The sequence below is a fragment of the Ctenopharyngodon idella genome, chromosome 2, assembly GCF_019924925.1.
Source record: "Ctenopharyngodon idella isolate HZGC_01 chromosome 2, HZGC01, whole genome shotgun sequence".
Taxonomy (NCBI): domain Eukaryota; kingdom Metazoa; phylum Chordata; class Actinopteri; order Cypriniformes; family Xenocyprididae; genus Ctenopharyngodon; species Ctenopharyngodon idella.
The window spans coordinates 42,030,468-42,048,341 of NC_067221.1; the positions used below are offsets into that span (position 1 = coordinate 42,030,468).

At 37.1% G+C, this 17,874-nt stretch overlaps 1 protein-coding gene across 5 annotated transcripts in view; it reads left to right on the plus strand.

Moving 5' to 3' along the window:
* LOC127496635 (GRAM domain-containing protein 2B-like) overlaps positions 1 to 17,873 on the plus strand; it is a 36,202-nt gene extending 18,329 nt beyond the window's left edge. For 2 of the 5 annotated variants that reach the window (XM_051864298.1, XM_051864307.1), the window contains exons 2-13: positions 8,123 to 8,260; positions 8,709 to 8,766; positions 8,845 to 8,917; positions 9,059 to 9,162; positions 10,365 to 10,463; positions 10,978 to 11,049; positions 11,127 to 11,186; positions 11,304 to 11,394; positions 11,552 to 11,626; positions 11,819 to 11,900; positions 14,133 to 14,240; positions 17,371 to 17,873. In XM_051864298.1, coding sequence (XP_051720258.1) covers positions 8,169 to 8,260; positions 8,709 to 8,766; positions 8,845 to 8,917; positions 9,059 to 9,162; positions 10,365 to 10,463; positions 10,978 to 11,049; positions 11,127 to 11,186; positions 11,304 to 11,394; positions 11,552 to 11,626; positions 11,819 to 11,900; positions 14,133 to 14,240; positions 17,371 to 17,386 — 930 coding nt within the window. In that variant the 5' untranslated portion in view covers positions 8,123 to 8,168 and the 3' untranslated portion in view covers positions 17,387 to 17,873. Of the gene's footprint in view, positions 1 to 2,804; positions 3,025 to 6,776; positions 7,206 to 8,122; positions 8,261 to 8,708; positions 8,767 to 8,844; positions 8,918 to 9,058; positions 9,163 to 10,364; positions 10,464 to 10,977; positions 11,050 to 11,126; positions 11,187 to 11,303; positions 11,395 to 11,551; positions 11,627 to 11,818; positions 11,901 to 14,132; positions 14,241 to 17,370 lie in introns of those variants that run through there. The other 3 variants (XM_051864279.1, XM_051864272.1, XM_051864288.1) reach the window with 3 other exon arrangements.
* The last annotated feature ends 1 nt before the right edge of the window (position 17,874 follows it).

The window sequence follows — 17,874 nt, forward strand, 5'->3', positions numbered from 1 at the left end:
CAAATAACTAGCTTCCGGTGGACGACTTTACGCAGAATGTGCAAGTCGATTTTCGCCAAATGAGTAATCCTCTGACGTGACGTATGACGCAGGATGTAGGAGTATCGAAAGCTAAGAAGTCTTTAAACAAATAGGGCTGTGCAACACATTTAAGCTCCTCTTCTCTTATATCGAAATCCTCCGACATTTCTCTTTAAAATTTCTTGTTTTAGACTTGTAATCCGTGACCGGTAATTTGTTTTGCTCTATCCTCTGCACCTCCGCGTTTGTCATTACATTGTGCATCAGGTCAAAGGATACTCTTCTGCCGCAAATCGACTTGCGCATTCTGCGTATGGTCGTCCGCCGGAAGCTAGTTATTTGAATTGATAAAGTTTTAAATAAGGATATTTTTCTTACAAAAACACATCGCTTCGCTTCAGAAGGCCTTTATTAACCCCCTGGAGTCGTATGGATTACTTTTTTTTATGGATGGATTCATTATTTTTGACTTTTTGACCCCTGTTCACAACCATTATAAACCTTGGAGGAATAAGGATATTTTTAAATATATGTCCGATTGTGTTCTTCTAAAGAAGATAGTCATATACACCTAGGATGGCTCATGGGAAATCATGGGATAATTTTCATTTTTGGGTGAACTATGCTGAACTGAAAACTTAAAAATCCATAAAATAATCCCATGATAGAGCCTGTTCTTCTAACAGTGTAACAATAACTCTCATCATGTACATATTGTGTTCAGAGTGACGCTGCCAAATGTTTGACAGGTGAAAGGACAAACCAGTTGAACCCATATTGTTTGTGTTGTACACACAATCTGACCTGAGATCTGAAAATCATCATGACTGACACACACAGCATTATCACACACACAGTGGTTTGACATTTACAGCTATTGTTGTTTTCCTCTGATGTTTGCCATGATGATCATGTTCATCTGCTGTCAAACTTCCTTCTGCTGAAGAGAACAGGTGAAACTGACAGAGGGACTCGAGGTTCATTGATGGTTCCATGAAGAACCTTTAACATCCATAGAACCACTAAAGGTTCTTCATAGTGGAATAAGATTCTTTAGATTATTAAAATGTTCTTCACACTGAGAAAAAATGGTTATTTTAAGAACTGATCACTGAAAGGTTCTTTGGAGAACTAAAAATGGTTTGTGTGTGTGTGTGTGCGCGCATGCAGGTGTGTGAGATGCTCTAATGTGTCTCAGAGGGGGTGAGGTTGTGTAACGTGACACACACACACAGAATGAGCTTCATCTGGAGCAACTATTGAAGAAATCTGAGTCTGTACCTTCAGTCTGACAGCAGAACCGCCTGCTCATTGTTCTCTGCTCACTGCATTGTGTTTTTCAGGTGTGTGACTGTCTTGCTTTATTATTTCACTGATTTGCTTCACGTTTGTTAGAGTAACAACTTTAAACTATCTTGTTTCCAGTATCTGATACGAGTTTGTCAAGGCTGATATCTACAGAACGGAGCTACTTATGGCTAAAGGGATAGTTCACCCTAAAATGAAAATTAAGTCATCATTTACTCACACTGGTGTTGTTCTAATACCGTACGCCCTTCTTTCTTTTATGGACCACAAAACAAGAATTTCCCGCTCGTGCTCGCCCATATAATGGCAGTGAATAGCGACCAGCATCAAGCTTTAAAAAAATATGCAAAAGTATCACAGAATGATCCCATGCGACATGTGTCGTATATTCCACATGTTCTGGGGGTTTACGATAGGGTTAGGTGAAAAACAAACTCGGAATTTAATGTATTTTTTAATTAAATCCTTGACCTTTGCCATTATGCATTCTGTTAATTTTGTGAATTAGTACATTTCATCAGGGCGCGAAGAAATACAGAGCTGAGTGTCATCAGCGTAACTGTGAAAACTAACGCCATGCTTCCTAATGATATCTCCTAAGGGTAGCATGTACAGACTGAAAAGCAACGGTCCTAGTACTGAGCCCTGTGGTACTCCATACTCAATGAAATCTTTGACCTTGGCCATTGTGCATTCTGTTAATTTTGTGAATTGGTAAATTTTGTCAGGGTGCGAAGAAATACAGAGCTGAGTGTCATCAGCGTAATTAACGCCATGCTTCCTAATGATTTCTCATGTACAGGGTGAAAAGCAACGGTCCTAGTACTGAGCCCTGTGGTACTCCATACTGAAATTGTGATCGATACAAGTGAGTGTGTGTATGTGTGTGTACTAGTTGTCCTCATTAATGGAACATTAAGTAATTTTGAGGAACATACTGTTTGTTTCCGTGTAACATCATGTCTCCTAATGTACCTGTATCTGATTGGTATTTGTATCTGAAGACGGGACGGTTGTGTCCCTGATATCCCACGTGTAGCAGTTGGAAATAATAATCATAATGTCATCTGATGGACTAGCTGAAAGAATGGAAATATAAAATGAATGAATTTATAAGTGAGTCTCATGTTCTCTGTCTGTGTAATACTTTCTCTTTCTTCATCTGCAGTGACTGTGAATTCCTAAGAGATCATCATTTCATCATCGTCTCACCGTCTCTCGTGTCTGATAGCATCTGTTTTATCTAGACTTGATGAGTTTGTGTTTGTGTAACACCTGATCTGTGCAGGTGCGGCCACAGTTGTGTGCTTTTAAAGTGGGTGTGGCCTCATTGGGGCCAGTGGGTGAGGCAAACCAACCCACATGTTGGCCGAAGTTGACGCTCATTCAGTGCTTTATATGAAGTTTCTGGTTAATATCACATATAATGGTCTAGAGGCAACACTAACATAACCAAACAAATATGTAGATTTTTAATCAAAAAATGCTTGAGATTGCAAGATTTTCCAGGATTCAGACGCAGCCATGGTAACGACTGGTGGGGTGTGGCTGTGTTTTGAAGTGGGTGTGGCTGGGCATCAGGTGGGCACATATAATGCACAGATCTGTAGGCAGCCGCTTAATGGTCTGAATCTAACGCCTTGGCATGATGGGAAGTAAAAAAGCAAACAGGAGGTTTTCTCTGGACAGCTCAGGGTGAGTGTTTCTGTTGCAATGGGATAAGCTTATACAGGGATTCTGAAAGAGGGTAAATCTTCAGGATGGTTCATCTGCAACACATAATAACACAAAATATTTTTCTTGGTTATATGAACGTTAAGGAGACATTCCATTTGATCATTTTGCAAACTGGGGGAATATAACTTTCGAGTGTTCTCTGTTTAAAAAATGTTACATTTAAAAAACAATTTTAAAAAACTAAAATGTTTTAGTTAAAACGTAAAAAACATCCAACTAAAATGTTTCAGTGATAAAAGTTGAATGATGTAAATCTCATTTTTGTGCTAATGTTTTGAGAACATTATTAAAGACCAGTTAACTTTGAACAAACGTTCTGTTAACATTACTGGAAGAACATTTGTTCATAACTTTGAGAAAACCATGCAATAACGTTAGCCAAAGTACTGAGAATGTTCCCTGTTAGTTGTGTGTATATATATATATATATATATTATATATATATATATATGTATATATATATATATATATATATATACACTTGCAAGAAAAAGTATGTGAACCACTTGCAGAATCTGTGAAAATGTTAATAATTTTAACAAAATAAGGGAGATAATACAAAATGCATGTTATTTTTTATTTAGTACTGTCCTGAGTAAGATATTTTACATAAAAGATGTTTACATATAATCAACAAGACAAAAAAAATAGCTGAATTTATTAAATAACCCCATTCAAAAGTTTGTGAACCATTGATTCTTAACACTGTGTGTGGTTACCTGGATGATCTACGACTGTTTGTTTGTTGTGTGATGGTTGTTCATGAGTCTCTTGTTTGTCCTGAGCAGTTAAACTGAGCTCTGTTCTTCAGAAAAATCCTCCAGGTCCTGCAGATTCTTCAGTTTTCCAGCATTTGTTGCATATTTGAGCCCTTTACAGCAGTGACTATATGATTTTGAGATCCATCTTTTCACACTGAGGACGACTGAGGGACTCAAACACAACTAATAAAAAAGGTTCAAACATTCACTGATGCTCCAGAAAAAAACATGATGCATTAAGAGTCGGGGGGTGAAAACTTTTTGAATTTGAAGATCAAGGAATATTGTATTTAATTTGTCTTCCGGGAAACATGCAGGTATTTTCTGTTGCTTCCGAAGGGCAGTACTAAATGAAGAAAAATTATATTCAAGCGAAATAAGAAAAATTTGGACCTCTTCATCCTGTTCAAAAGTTTTCACCCCCGACTCTTAATGCATTGTGTTTCCTTCTGGAGCATCAGTGAATGTTTGAATCTTTTTTAATAGTTGTGTTTGAGTCCCTCAGTTGTCCTCAGTGTGAAAAGACGGATCTCAAAATCATATAGTCACTGCTGTAAAGGGCTCAAATATGCAAAAGATGCTGGAAAACTGAAGGATTTTTGGGAGCTGGAGGATTTTTCTGAAGAACAGAGCTCAGTTTAACTGCTCAGGACAAACAAGAGACTCATGAACAACATCACAAAACAAACAAACAGTCGTGGATCATCAGGTAACCACACACAGTATTAAGAATCAATGGTTCACAAACTTTTGAACTGGGTCATTTTAATAAATTCAGCTATTTTTTTTGTCTTGTTGATTATATGTAAACATCTTTTATGTAAAATATCTTACTCAGGACAGTACTAAATAAAAAATAACATGCATTTTGTATTATCTCCCTTATTTTGTTAAAATTTTGCACATTTTCACAGATTCTTCAAGTGGTTCACATACTTTTTCTTGCAACTGTATATTCTACTTTTCAAAAGTTTGGGGTCAGTAAGATTTTTATTCATCAAGGCTGCATTAAATTGTTCAAAAGTCATAGTAAAGACATTTGTAATGTTACAGAATATTTATGCAGCAAAATGCTGAAAATTCAGCTTTGAACACAGGAATAAATGACATTTTACAATATATTCACATATAAAACAATTACGTAATGCTTTAGATTACAACCTACAATTTACAGTGTAAATAAACCAAATTTACAGTGTACCTTTTCATAATAATAGTGTACTTATACAGTACGTATCTGTAGGTATAAGGGAACAATATGCAACATTTAAGTAATAAAGGGGTAACAACCTGGAAAATTACAAATTATTTATACTGTAATTGTGTTGAAACTAAGGGGTCCCTATTCTAATATTACGTGGTATGAATGACCTACTATGCTAAAAAACAATTGTTTGGGAGAAATTTGTTGTATTTGGTGTATAGTTCTGTCATGACAACTCTTGGAGGGTTTGGCATGGTAATAGATATGACAGTATTAATTTGTCTTGGCGGAATTTGATCTGCTTTGCTGCTGATGCTGTTGCTGCTGCTGCTTTTGATTATAGCTGCTGCTGGTTTTATTATAGCTGCTGCTGCTGTTATTGCTGCTGTTGATTATAGCTGCTGCTGATGCTGCTGCTGCTTTTGATTATTGCTGCTGCTGGTTTTATTATAGCTGCGGCTGCTGTTGATTATTGCTGCTGCTGCTTTTGATTATAGCTGCTGCTACTGTTATTGCTGCTGTTGATTATAGCTGCTGCTGCTGATGCTGTAATTGCTGCTGCTGTTGATTATAGCTGCTGCTGCTGTGGATTATAGCTGCTGCTGATGCTGTTGCTGCTGCTTTTGATCATAGCCGCTGCTGTGGATTATAGCTGCTGTTGATTATAGCTGCTGTTGATTATAGCTGCTGCTGCTGTTGATTATAGCTGCTGCTGATGCTGTTGCTTCTGCTGCTTTTGGTTATTGCTGCTGCTGGTTTTATTATAGCTGCGGCTGCTGTTGATTATAGCTGCTACTGCTGTTATTGCTGCTGTTGTTGATTACAGCTGTTGCTGCTGCGGTTATTGTTGCTTCTGTTGGTTATAGCTGCTGCGGCAGATCAAGTACAAAACTTGCTACTGCCAATACACACACGCCACACTGCTGTGAACAAACAAGACATGCTGCTGCTGTACAAGCACACATGAATTACCCCGTAGCAGATCTATACAGGTGGAGCTGGGGAAGGTGGAGGGTTTCTGAAAGTGTTCTGCAAACTGTTAACGCAAGCGATAGGTAAGTATTTGAAGGTTGAGCAGCGAGCTCATTGGCTGAACCCTATAGAGAATGATGTGATTGGGTTAAGGACCTAGATCAGCCTGCGCCATCTAGAGTTTCATGACAGAACTTTGTATTTATTTCAAATTGTAATAATATTTAACAGTTTTTACTGTATTTTTGATCAAATAAATGTGGCCTTGGTGAGCAGAAGAGACTTTCAAAACATAAAAAATCTTAATTATTCCAAACTTTTTGAGCAACAGTGTCTGTGTGTGTTTATTATAGTTCATTTCACACACTGCAGTAACTGAAAGTGCTTTACACAGACGGAAGAACATGTGTTCCTTTTTAACACAGTGAAATCATTACCACAGTAAAAGACGAGCCCTCTGGCTACAGTTCACATTCACACGTCACATTAACCAATTACATTTCTCAGTGTCACTGGCAGCAGTTCAGCAGCATTCATGTATTAACACGTCTGTTTTGGGTGACAGTTGCTGATTTGGATGCAACATCCTTTTGTTTTCCATGAATATGATGTTTTTTTGAAGCATTATTATTATTATTATTAAAAGGCTTAAATCCCATAACAAGCTTATTATATGTAGTTTGACCTCTTGATGTTGATGTTCAACATGTTCTGAGTGTAAAGCTTTTTCAATTATCATTTGCTGAAGTTTTAGTAGAACAAAGAATTAATCTTCATACCTATTTCTTATTTATGTGCCACATTATCAAGCAGTGAAGCCTATTTTGATTATCTAATAGATTTTAGGATTGTGTAAATAATTGTAAATATTAATAATCAGATCATTTATTTGAAGATGCAGTTAAGTGTTTTAAACATGGTTGTTTCAAGTGCATTGTTTTCTTCATCTGCTGTCCACGTTCTCATTGTCTTTGTGCTGTTTGCATGAGTGAACGTAGGCGTGTTAATCGAGTTTCCATAGAGGCTCATTAGAGTGGATCAGAGCAGAAACCAGTTCAGCAAGTGTCAGTGACTTCGGTCTAATCCTTTTCAATTCACGTATGACCTTAGAGAAGCTCGAGCGACTGTGGTTTAGTGTCATTTTAGTAGAGCTGATGGAGGTGAGATGTTGTCAGTGAGTTTCTCTGGAGACAGTATATGAGGTAACGTACACAAGGTTTAGAAACTCAGAAGTTTATGTATGTCTTGTTAAAGCTTGTTAAAACCTGCTCCGGCTCTTAAAGCAAACATGTTTCATTTGGGATTTAATTTCATTCTACTAAATAACTTTGTTTGATCGCCGCCACTGTTTCGTCTCTGATGGTAAATACAGAATTCTAATCAACTTTGGCTTCTGAAATTCTTGCTGACGGCTCATCTGTCATCCATTTGCATTCTGAACTTGTTTGGCACTTTTTTTTAATTTAGTAAAGCCTCTGAATTTAGTGACAAAAGACTTATTTCAGAAACAGTAACAAACTATACTAATTGTATGCCATTAGTAACAGTATAATGACTGAAATTATAAAATATTAATATTAATCTTATTTGATTCACATTAAGTGAACTTTCTGTAATTTGTTGAACGCTGCTGAAACCAAACATCAGATATCAAACAAATGTGAAAGTATACTTATGGTTAATTCAAGGCACTTGAATCATGTAAAAAACTACTTTAATAAGCCTTTATTTCATCTTGGCTAAATCTTAAAAATACAGACTGCACATCCACGCGTTGCGGCTGGTATTGCCTTCGTCAGGGTGTGAGTAACAAACACATTGAGAGTTCATTTAATTAGTCTAATGACGATCACCTGGTTGTACTACACAGGACAAACAGAAGAGAGGAACTTTCATCGATTACATATCAAATTATATAATGTGAAAGTATTTTCAGCTTTTCACTTTCATTTTTACACGTGTGATGCGTGACAGGCACTAACTCTCACTGCGTAGTAACATAAACCAGCCGTGAAATGATGTTCTGCTTCACTGTAACTGTGGGAAAATGTGCAGTTGTGGATGATTGTGTCATATTTTGGAGGGTATGTGAGTGTAGATGTTTGTTGGTGTGCTTCAGATATCAGCTGGAGATCGGTGGAATCACAGCCAAGCCCAAGTGCAGCATGTTGAGAAGGTCTTCAGAAAGCAGAAGCTTTCAGAATCCAGACGAGACGCATCCGGAGTCCCTGGAGCACAACGGCAGCGTCGTACGCAGGTGATCATCTGAACGTTCACACAATTACACTGTGACTTGCCCTTTCAAGTTAGCTAGTGACCTATTTAATCTGGCGAAAAGACCGGCAGCGAACAGGGAACGTTCTGGCAAGGTTCTCTCAAAGTTATGAACAAACATTCTTCCAGTAACATTAATAGAATGTTTTTTCAAAGTTATCTGGTCTTTAATAATGTTCTCAAAACGTTAGAACAAAAACATTATTTAGTATATAGTTAATGGAACACATTTTCCTGAAACGAGTTGGACGTTTTTTTAAAAATGTTACTACTAGAACATTCAAAAGTTATCATCCTTGGTGTGAACGGGCCTTAACACTAACACAACACTTTTACAATCCTAACCAAGTGTCCAGTAGCATGACCCTGATCTTGTTCGTTGGTTTCCTCATGTTTATTATGAGAATGTGTCCTGATCTCCTGTCCATCAGATCCATGATAATCGAGGAGGAGGGTTTGAATCGGCCTGACGGATCCAGCGTTCATAATGTAAGTTTATTCTTCATCGCAGAATCTCCTCGTGAGTACATGAACACGATTATCTTAACATTCTGTTCTTTTGCTCAGAGTTTCAAGAACCACAATAAAACCTTCCACAAACTCTTCCCTGATGTTCCAGAGACGGAGGATTTGGAACACGGTGAGTGTTCCAGTGAGATCTCGATCACATCTCAGTTATAGTCTCCTGCTTCTCATATGTGTCAGAAGAGATCTCAACAATGTCTAACCCAAAAAAGATTTCACGGTTTGAAACGATCTGATTTTATGTGTCCTGTCTCAGTGTTCACCTGTGCTCTGCATAAGGAGGTGATTTACCATGGTAAGATGTATGTGTCCCATCACCACATCTGCTTCCACTCGTCTGTGTTGCTGAAGGAAACCAAGGTGAGATGAATCTGAGAACTCAAACGTCTTCTAAAGAACAGTTACAGCTTGTAAAAGACAGAAAACCTGCATATATATATTCTAGGAATGTTTTGAAAAGTTAAGTTATGAAAACATTCTGAATGTTGTCTGAACGTTCAAAACATCCAGTTTTTAAAGTTTTTCTTGGTAATGCGAACGTTTAAAGGGGCTATGTAGAATTCAGAAACCTTGTTATTAGCGATACCTGTGGCCGTTAAGTGAACTATAGCAGCACGTAACGCACAAGAGACTGAACGCGATTCATGGCCACGATATACTCACGGCCAAGTTCTCTTTTGTTCTTTGATTAGAAGTAAAAAATAAGTTGGAAATAGGCCTACCTTTGCAGTAATACTGTTAGCGAACATCCCGACGCCGTCCACGCTGCTGAGAACGACGGTTAGATGAATATTTGAATTCCGCGCGCTTTCCTCTCAACAAAATAAACACAACAAAAATGACAGCGGTGAGAAAACAGCCGTTAAAGCATTTGATCGTATCGATGTGGATATGTTTGCACGAGCTCTGCGATTCACCGGCAGGTAATTAAAATTATGATAGTTTGATTATAAAATATATTCGAGACTGTATAGACTATATAGATCTGGTTTTGTGAGAGTATAGTTTGAATTAATTCATTTTCTTTGCATGACACATTGACATTACAGCACAGAACGGCTCTTTCGTTATAATCATTCCTTTCATGTGTCATTGAACTGAAGAGACGCTCTCGGGAGCGTAACCGTCACATCCTTTCGATTTTCCCGGCAAAAACGACCCGAGTCCTTCACATAAAATTCAGTCACAGGCTTTCATAAACAAGGAAGTCGGGGAAGGTCTCGTTTTTTTAAGTTTCGTTAAATGCTGTTCACACATTGGCAATGAAAAAGTGATTAATAAACGAAACTTCGTACATATAGCCCCTTTAAAGGAACATTCCACTGTATCATTCTTCAAATATGGGAACGTTACTTTTAAATGTTATCTTGACATTCTGAAACAAGTAGTAATATTTAGGAAACATTAGACGAACGTCTAATGAATGATGTATAAATAATATTTTTGTGCTAACGTTTTGAGAACATTATTAAACACCAGATAACTTTGAATGAACATTCTGTTAACGTTGAGAGAACGTTTCCTGTTCAGACAGATGTGTCAATGTGTTTGTTTTGCTGTAGGTGATGATCCACGTGTCCAGCGTTCAAATGATAAAGAAGAAACACACAGCTAAGATCGTTCCCAATGCGGTCGCTGTCATCACCAACGACGGACACAAGGTATCAAAGATCACATGACTGACTGACCTCTTTACTCCTTTTTTTATTGCCTTTTCCCCATCACATATTTTAGTAATAATCATAGATTAGGTACAATTCAAAAAACACTTACAATTCATCCTATGAAAACCATTTAAAAAAACCTTTTTGTGGCTCAGTTTTTGTGATATCAACTTCAAATTTGGGACATAATTTGATTAGACATATGGCTTTGATTTTATAGCAGTAAAATATATATTTTGTACAAAATAAAAAATGTTTAGTACAGTTCATTTATGACTTTTTAAGGAAACGCTTTCACTTCTTCTTTAAAAATAGACCAACCGTAGCTCTGTATTCCATCAATTACAACCATTTAAGTTCAGATCTGCTCAAAAAGATGGGCAACAGGTTAATATCAAGCACAAAAACAGATTCACGATTTGCTTCATGGTATCTGTTGACATGTTGCTACTGATGGAAATCACAGCTATTCACGGTCTGTTTCCTTCTGATGTTCCTGTTTGTGTTTCAGTACCTGTTCGTGTCTTTGCGGAATCGAGAATCGTGTTTCAAGCTGCTCCTGTCACTCTGTCCGCAACTGCAGGTTTGTGCTTCATTTCTAAAATGATTTTTAAGTGTGTTTCGTCAATCTAAAGTGAGACTCACTCTGTTTGCTGTTAGACTGAGACCATCAGCAGGAAATCCTCCACAGAAAACACTCCTGATATGGAATTTGACAGAGTAAGAATGAACTGATGCTTTAGAACGCTTTTTCCTGAACGACTCTTTCCTGCTCTTGTGTTTGCATGCGTATACTCATTTAATAGCTTTTGTTTGATTTGTCGCGTCCTCTGATAGATCTCCAGCCATTCGAGTATAGAGGAGAATCACGAGAAATACTTGATTCCTTTGAACGAAGAGTCTCTCAGAGACTCTCTAACGCTCCACGGTGAGTCTGATTTAATCTGTAACATGTGTTCACACTGAACGTTAGCGGCACGTCGTCATGCATCAAAGCTGAATTGCTCTACTCTTATTTTATGTGTTAATTTTTCTATATAAAATGAAGAATCAAGACTATAAACTGATTCTTGTTGTGTTAACAGCAGCAGTTCGAAATACCTCGACGCCACACGACAACACCGGCAGAAAGAGCAACACGCCAGAGCAACACAACACAGGTGAACGTTTATACATTTACACGCTGACAGCCGGTTTATTGCTGGTCTATTTTTGTCTGATCAACCATCTAGAAGCAGAGCAGATTCATTCTTTCTGCTCTAGTGGTTGTATGATTACGATTCCAAACGTTTGAATGTTAGTGTAAAGCATTCATGTTTGCTGGCAGTGATGTTGATGTGTTCTCTAACTAGTGGCCTCCTGGGTAACAGAGAAGGTCAGAGCGTCCAACGACAGGCAGAGCCTCAACAAACTCCTGTTCTTCTATCTGATCCTGTGAGTATGAAGTGTTATTACCCATCATTCAGTGCGAATCAGCCTTGAGACGCTGAAGAATCAGACACAACCTCTGAAGCACTTCTTTCAGTGTTCTCCTACAGAAACATTCAAACAGAATGAAATGAACGCTTTGACGTTTGAACAATGAAATAAAGAGAATAAAAGATGTGACACTTGTTCAGATTGCTGTGAGATCGCTGTGAGATGGCATGCGGTCGATCCGGACAGTGTGAACGTGATAATCTGATGTTAAGAGGCTGATGGTCACACAGATAGACCTGAACATCATCACAGCACTTACACTATTGTTCGATCATTTGGATTAATTCAGATTTTTTTAAAACAAGTCTCTTCTGCTCACCAATGCTGCATTTATTTAGTCAAAAATACAGTAAAAACCATGAAATAATATAGCTGCAAGCAGCAATTATCGGGCTTCAAGCACTTTAAGGCCTTTAAGCACATGCGTAAAAAGGTATAATGTTTTATTTAGCAAGCCTGTAATCATCTTGATAATGGATGGAAAAGACCATTTACAGCAAATACAGGCAATTTATCATAGGAAATATATGGTTTATAAAGTTTTTTAACAGTCCAAAAATCTATGACTAGTTTGCCAAAGTTGTGTTTTGAAATAATCTCCAATATTTAACGAATGATTTGATGGACAGCGGCGGTCTTAGAATGAGGAGTTCCACCATGTGGTATGAATGTTGTGGGCGTACGCACGTGAAAAACGCAAAGGCGCCCCCCCGGTGGCCGATTTCTTTTGAATTTCTCACAGGCCTCCAGGGCCTTGAGTCAAACAGGCCTAGTAAGTTTCGTATCCGACGTTAACCTCGTCTGATAGCTGCTCAAATTTCATTGGCCAATGGCGGCCATGTTTTTTGAGATACGTCAATGTCCTCATAGACAGTCATTGCACCTTGGACAAAGACACTGCATGCCAATTTTCAAGTCAATCGGACTAATGATGAAGTAGTTATAGCTGTTTTCATAAATTTTTTCCTGTTATAGCGCCACCAAGTGGCCAGTCGCCACACCATTTTTCACACGACCACAGAATGAGCTCTTACATAGGTGTGCCAAGTTTGGTGAAAATATTTCATTCCGATCACGAGTTATAGCCATTTTAGTAAAATGGCTCCGCCCACTTTGAACGTTTTGGTGGCCCTTAGAGACCGTGAATGGAAATTTCAACTTTTTTTTGATAATTATTGACAATCAGACTCCAAAGAATCTCGCTTCACTGGTTTGGTTTTGATCGGGCCAAAAACCTATTACTAGTTCGCAAAAGTAGGTTTTTCAAAAAATCCGAAATGCCTGAAAATTTCACCTAACAGTTCAGGAGTTACGAGCCATCTTGTACTTTTTACTGCTGTAGCGCCCCCGTCAGGCCGATCGGGGCGGGCCTTGGTGACGTTGTAGACGGTGTGAGTACTACCAGCTCTCAAAGTTTCAATTTGGTCTGCCCAATCACTTTTAGTGGAGAATGCTGATCTTTGGAAATTTTAACAATTACAATTTAAAAGGGCTTTATGTAGCATTCAGAAACCCTTGTTATTAGCGACACCGGTGGCCGTTAAGTGAACTGCAGCAGCACTAGTCTGATCAAAGCTGAATTTTCAGCATCATTACTCCAGTCTTCAGTGTCACATGATCCTTCAGAAATCATTCTAATATGATGATTTGATGATCAAGAAACATTTATGAATATTATCAATGTTGAAAACAGTCCATATTTTTGTGGAAACCATCATACATTTTATTTTTCAGGATTCTTTAATGAACTTTCAGCTTTTATTTAAAATAGAATCTTTTGTAACATTATGAATGCATTTACTGTCACTTTTGATCAATTTAATGTGTCCTTGATGAATAAAAGTATTAATTTCTTTATTTTTGGTTTTATTGACCTCAAACTTGTGACCGGTAGTGCAGTTCTCTGTCTTAACCAGCTTAAGTTAAGCTCACAGAAATACGTTCTAAGAACGTTCCCATTAAGTTATGAAAACATTATTTCTGAATGTTCTCTGAACGTCCAGTTTTTTAAATGTTAGCTGGGTTTGATGCTGAGGTTTGATAATCATAACCTGAGCTGACAGCATATTTGAGCATCATGTTTGTTTGAATGTTTGATTGTGACTGTGATAATCTGATAAACGCTTCTCATGTGCCTCTGTACTGATGATTGTTTATGTTTGTGTGTGTGTGTGTGTGTGTGTGTAGTGCGGTTCTTCTCCTGTTGTCGTCGGGTTACATCGGTTTGCGGATCGTGGCGCTGGAGGAGCAGCTGAGCATTCTGGGATCGCTGCCGGAGTTCGCACGGAAGAAAGAGTGAGTTCATCTAAATAACAACCTCTCCGGTCCTCTAATCTGATTGGTCGATCACTCAGTTTCTCTCACTTCTTCCTCACTCTTCCAAAAGGGGGTTTCACAACATTCTTAAATCAAGATACATTTACTGGAGAAGCAAAATGGCTGAAGATATTAAGTCTCGTTTAATGAAAAAATGAAGTGAGTTTGTGCTTAAAACAAGAACAAATATCTGCCAATAGAGTCAGAAAAATAATCTTTGAATTAAGTTTATTTTTCTGACTCCATTGGCAGATATTTGTTCTTGCTTTAAGCACAAACTCACTTCATTGTGAGTAATTTCTTATTAAAAAGACTTAATATCTTCAGTCGTTTTCTTGATTTAAGAATGTTTGTGCTGGAAAACAAGACAAAAATACTAAGACGCTCCTTTCAGGTCTCGGATGAGGGAGACGCAACAAAATGATCTCTTTGCTTTGTTTTTGCTTCTTTTTTTTTTGGATTTTGTGTAACAGGAACATTCTAGAGAACAAATAAAAGACACGTGAACCGCCAGAACCGGTTGATTTGATGACATTTCTGCCGTTATCTGTTGAGATGAATCTGCTCACGGGCTTCAGACGCTCTGAACTTTAACACACATTCAGTCACCCATCATCACTGTTTGTGTGTTTCTGAAAATCACAAAATGCCTTTATTTCTATTAGACGTTCATTCTGAAACCCAAGACAACTTTCACTTTCTATATTCTGTGTGTAAAAGGAGTTTAAATCACCTTCCAATTTCAGTTCAGTTTCAGATTAAAGTATTTTATTGGCATGATTGTTTACATTGTGTTTACATACATACAATATTTAACAACAATAACAAACTACAATTAAAAATTGTATTCAAAATCAGTGAAGTAATGGATACATTTAAGATTTATATATATATATATATATATATGTATGTATATACAATGATATACAATTATTTATTAACTATAATGAATAAATGACAGTGATAAATGTCATAAATAAAAGTAATGAATACAAATAAGATTATATATATATATATATATATATACAAAATTATATATTAAAATTTGATTAAATGTGCTAAATAAAGAATAAAATAAGACTGTTCTTTTTATTGTATGTATGTGTGTATATATATACAGACGTGGTCAGAATTATTGGCACCCTTGGTAAATATAATCAAAGATGACTGTAAAAATAAATCTGCATTGTTTATCCTTTTGATCTTTAATTTATAAAATTAGCAAAAATCTAACCTTTCATTGAAGGAAAAGAATTGAAGGTGGGGGGGAAATCACATTATGAAATAAATGTTTTTCTCCAAAACACGTTGGACACAATTATTGGCACCCCTAGAAATTGTTATGAGTAAAATATCTCTGAAGTATTTTCCCATTCATATTTACATTTTTTAGCACACCAGGGTGATCATGAACATGATATTGTTCAGCCGTAACTTCCTGTTCCACAGGAGTATAAACATGAGGAAACACAAAGGCCAAATTCCCACAATCTTTCATCACAATGAGAAAAACCGAAGAATATAGTTCTGATGTGCAGCAAAAGATTGTTGAGCTTCACAAAATAGAAAGTGGCTGTAAGAAAATAGCTAAAGCATTGATAATCCCCATTTCCACCATCAGGACAATAATTAAGAAGTTCCAATCAACTAAAGATGTTACAAATCTGCCTGGAAGAGGACGTGTGTCTAAATCATCCTAATGTGAAGTGAGGAGGAGAGTTTGAGTGGACAAAGACTCTCCAAAGATCACAGCTGGAGAACTGCAGAGATTAGTTGAGACTTGAGTCTCAGAAAGCTTAAAGAAATGATCAAACAGCACTTACATCCCCACAAGTTGTTCGGGAGGGTTTCAAGAAAAATCCTCTGCTCTCATCCAGAAACAATTTCCAGCATATTCAGTTGTCGGACACGACTGGAACTTCATCACGACCGGCTTCTGTGGTCCGATGAAACTAAAAAAAGAGCTTTTTGGCAGCAAACCCACCAGATGGGTTTGGTGCACACATGGATAAAAAGTACCCCATGCCCACGGTTAAATATACTGCTGGATCTTTAATGTTGTGGGCCTATTTTTCTGCTGGAGGTCCTGGACATCTTCAGATACATGGTATCATGGACTCTATCAAATACTAACAGATAAAAAATCAAAACCTGACCGCCTCTGCTAGAAATCCAATAATGGGCCACGGTTAGATCTTCCATCGGGACAATGATCCAAAACAAACATCAAAATCCCTAAAATGAGTGGAGTGAACTGAAGAGAAGAAGCTCCAACATGGATCTGGGAATCTGAAGGATCTGGAGAGATTCTGCATGAAGGAATGATCTCTGATCTCTTGTCAGGTGTTCTCCAAACTCATCAGGCATTATAGGAGACGACTCAGAGCTGTTATCTTGGCAAAAGGAGGTTGCAAAAAGTATTGAATAAAAGGGTGCCAATAATTGTGGCCAACGTGTTTTGGAGAAAAATATTTATTTCATAATGTGATTTTCCCCCATTTTCAATTCTTTTCCTTCAATGAAAGGTTAGATTTTTGTGAATTAAAAAAAAAAAAAAAAAAATCTAAAGGATCAACAATGCAGATTTATTTTTCACAGTTTTTTTTTTTTCACATTTACCAAGGGTACCAACAATTTTGTCCCCGTCTGTGTATATATATACAGTCAAACCAAAAATTATTCAGACATTTTTGATATTTCTGATATATTTTTACTAGTGGGTTCAGGACACTATAGTTCATTTCTGTAAGCGAGGATAGCAAAATAAAGTAAACTGTGACATATTATACCCAAAAATTCTTCCTACAGTGGACTACCAGTAAAATTGATAAAAATGTGGAACCAAACATTATTCAGACACTTTGATCTGACCATGTTTTGCTTATGTGTTATCTGACATAATTAAGATTAATTTTTCTGACACAGTTTAACTCTGAGATCTTGTCATATTTTGTTACCATTTTTATAGTGAATAAACTGTATTAATGAATGAAATGTTCAAGGTCTGAATACATTTTGGTTTGACTGTATATATATATGTATATTATTCATTACATACTACATTTTTTTAATAAAAATTTGTATATATTTGTATATTCCTCTCCTGCAGGTACCAGGAAACATAAGCGCAGCGGGAGATTGATGAATGAGAGGAGAATCTGTGAGTTTCATCCTTCAGAATGAGGAAAGATTCACGGATGGACACACGGAGTCTGAATCCGTCAAAGACACTCGAGCAGCAGCTTATCCTGACCTCACCAACCCTTCACATTATCATTCATACTGTCATTTACACTCATGATACTGTCAAATAAAGATCAGATGGTTTCAGTGTGTGTAAGTGATTCACAGAAGAACATTCAGTCTTTTCTGTCTTGAGATCAGTGCTTCTGGTCTCGGACGCATTCAGTGAATTCAAACCGGTCAATATTCAGATTATTAACGCAGGCTGTTTTTGATCTGTCTTCTTGCTTTTCTTGATTACATTATATGTTTGTAGTGTTTTTATTTAACATTAATATTGTTATTATTGTTGATTTTATTGATTCTAACACGAAATAATTGTGGATATTTATTTTGAGACATGTAAAAGCAATAAAGTATATTTCTGAGG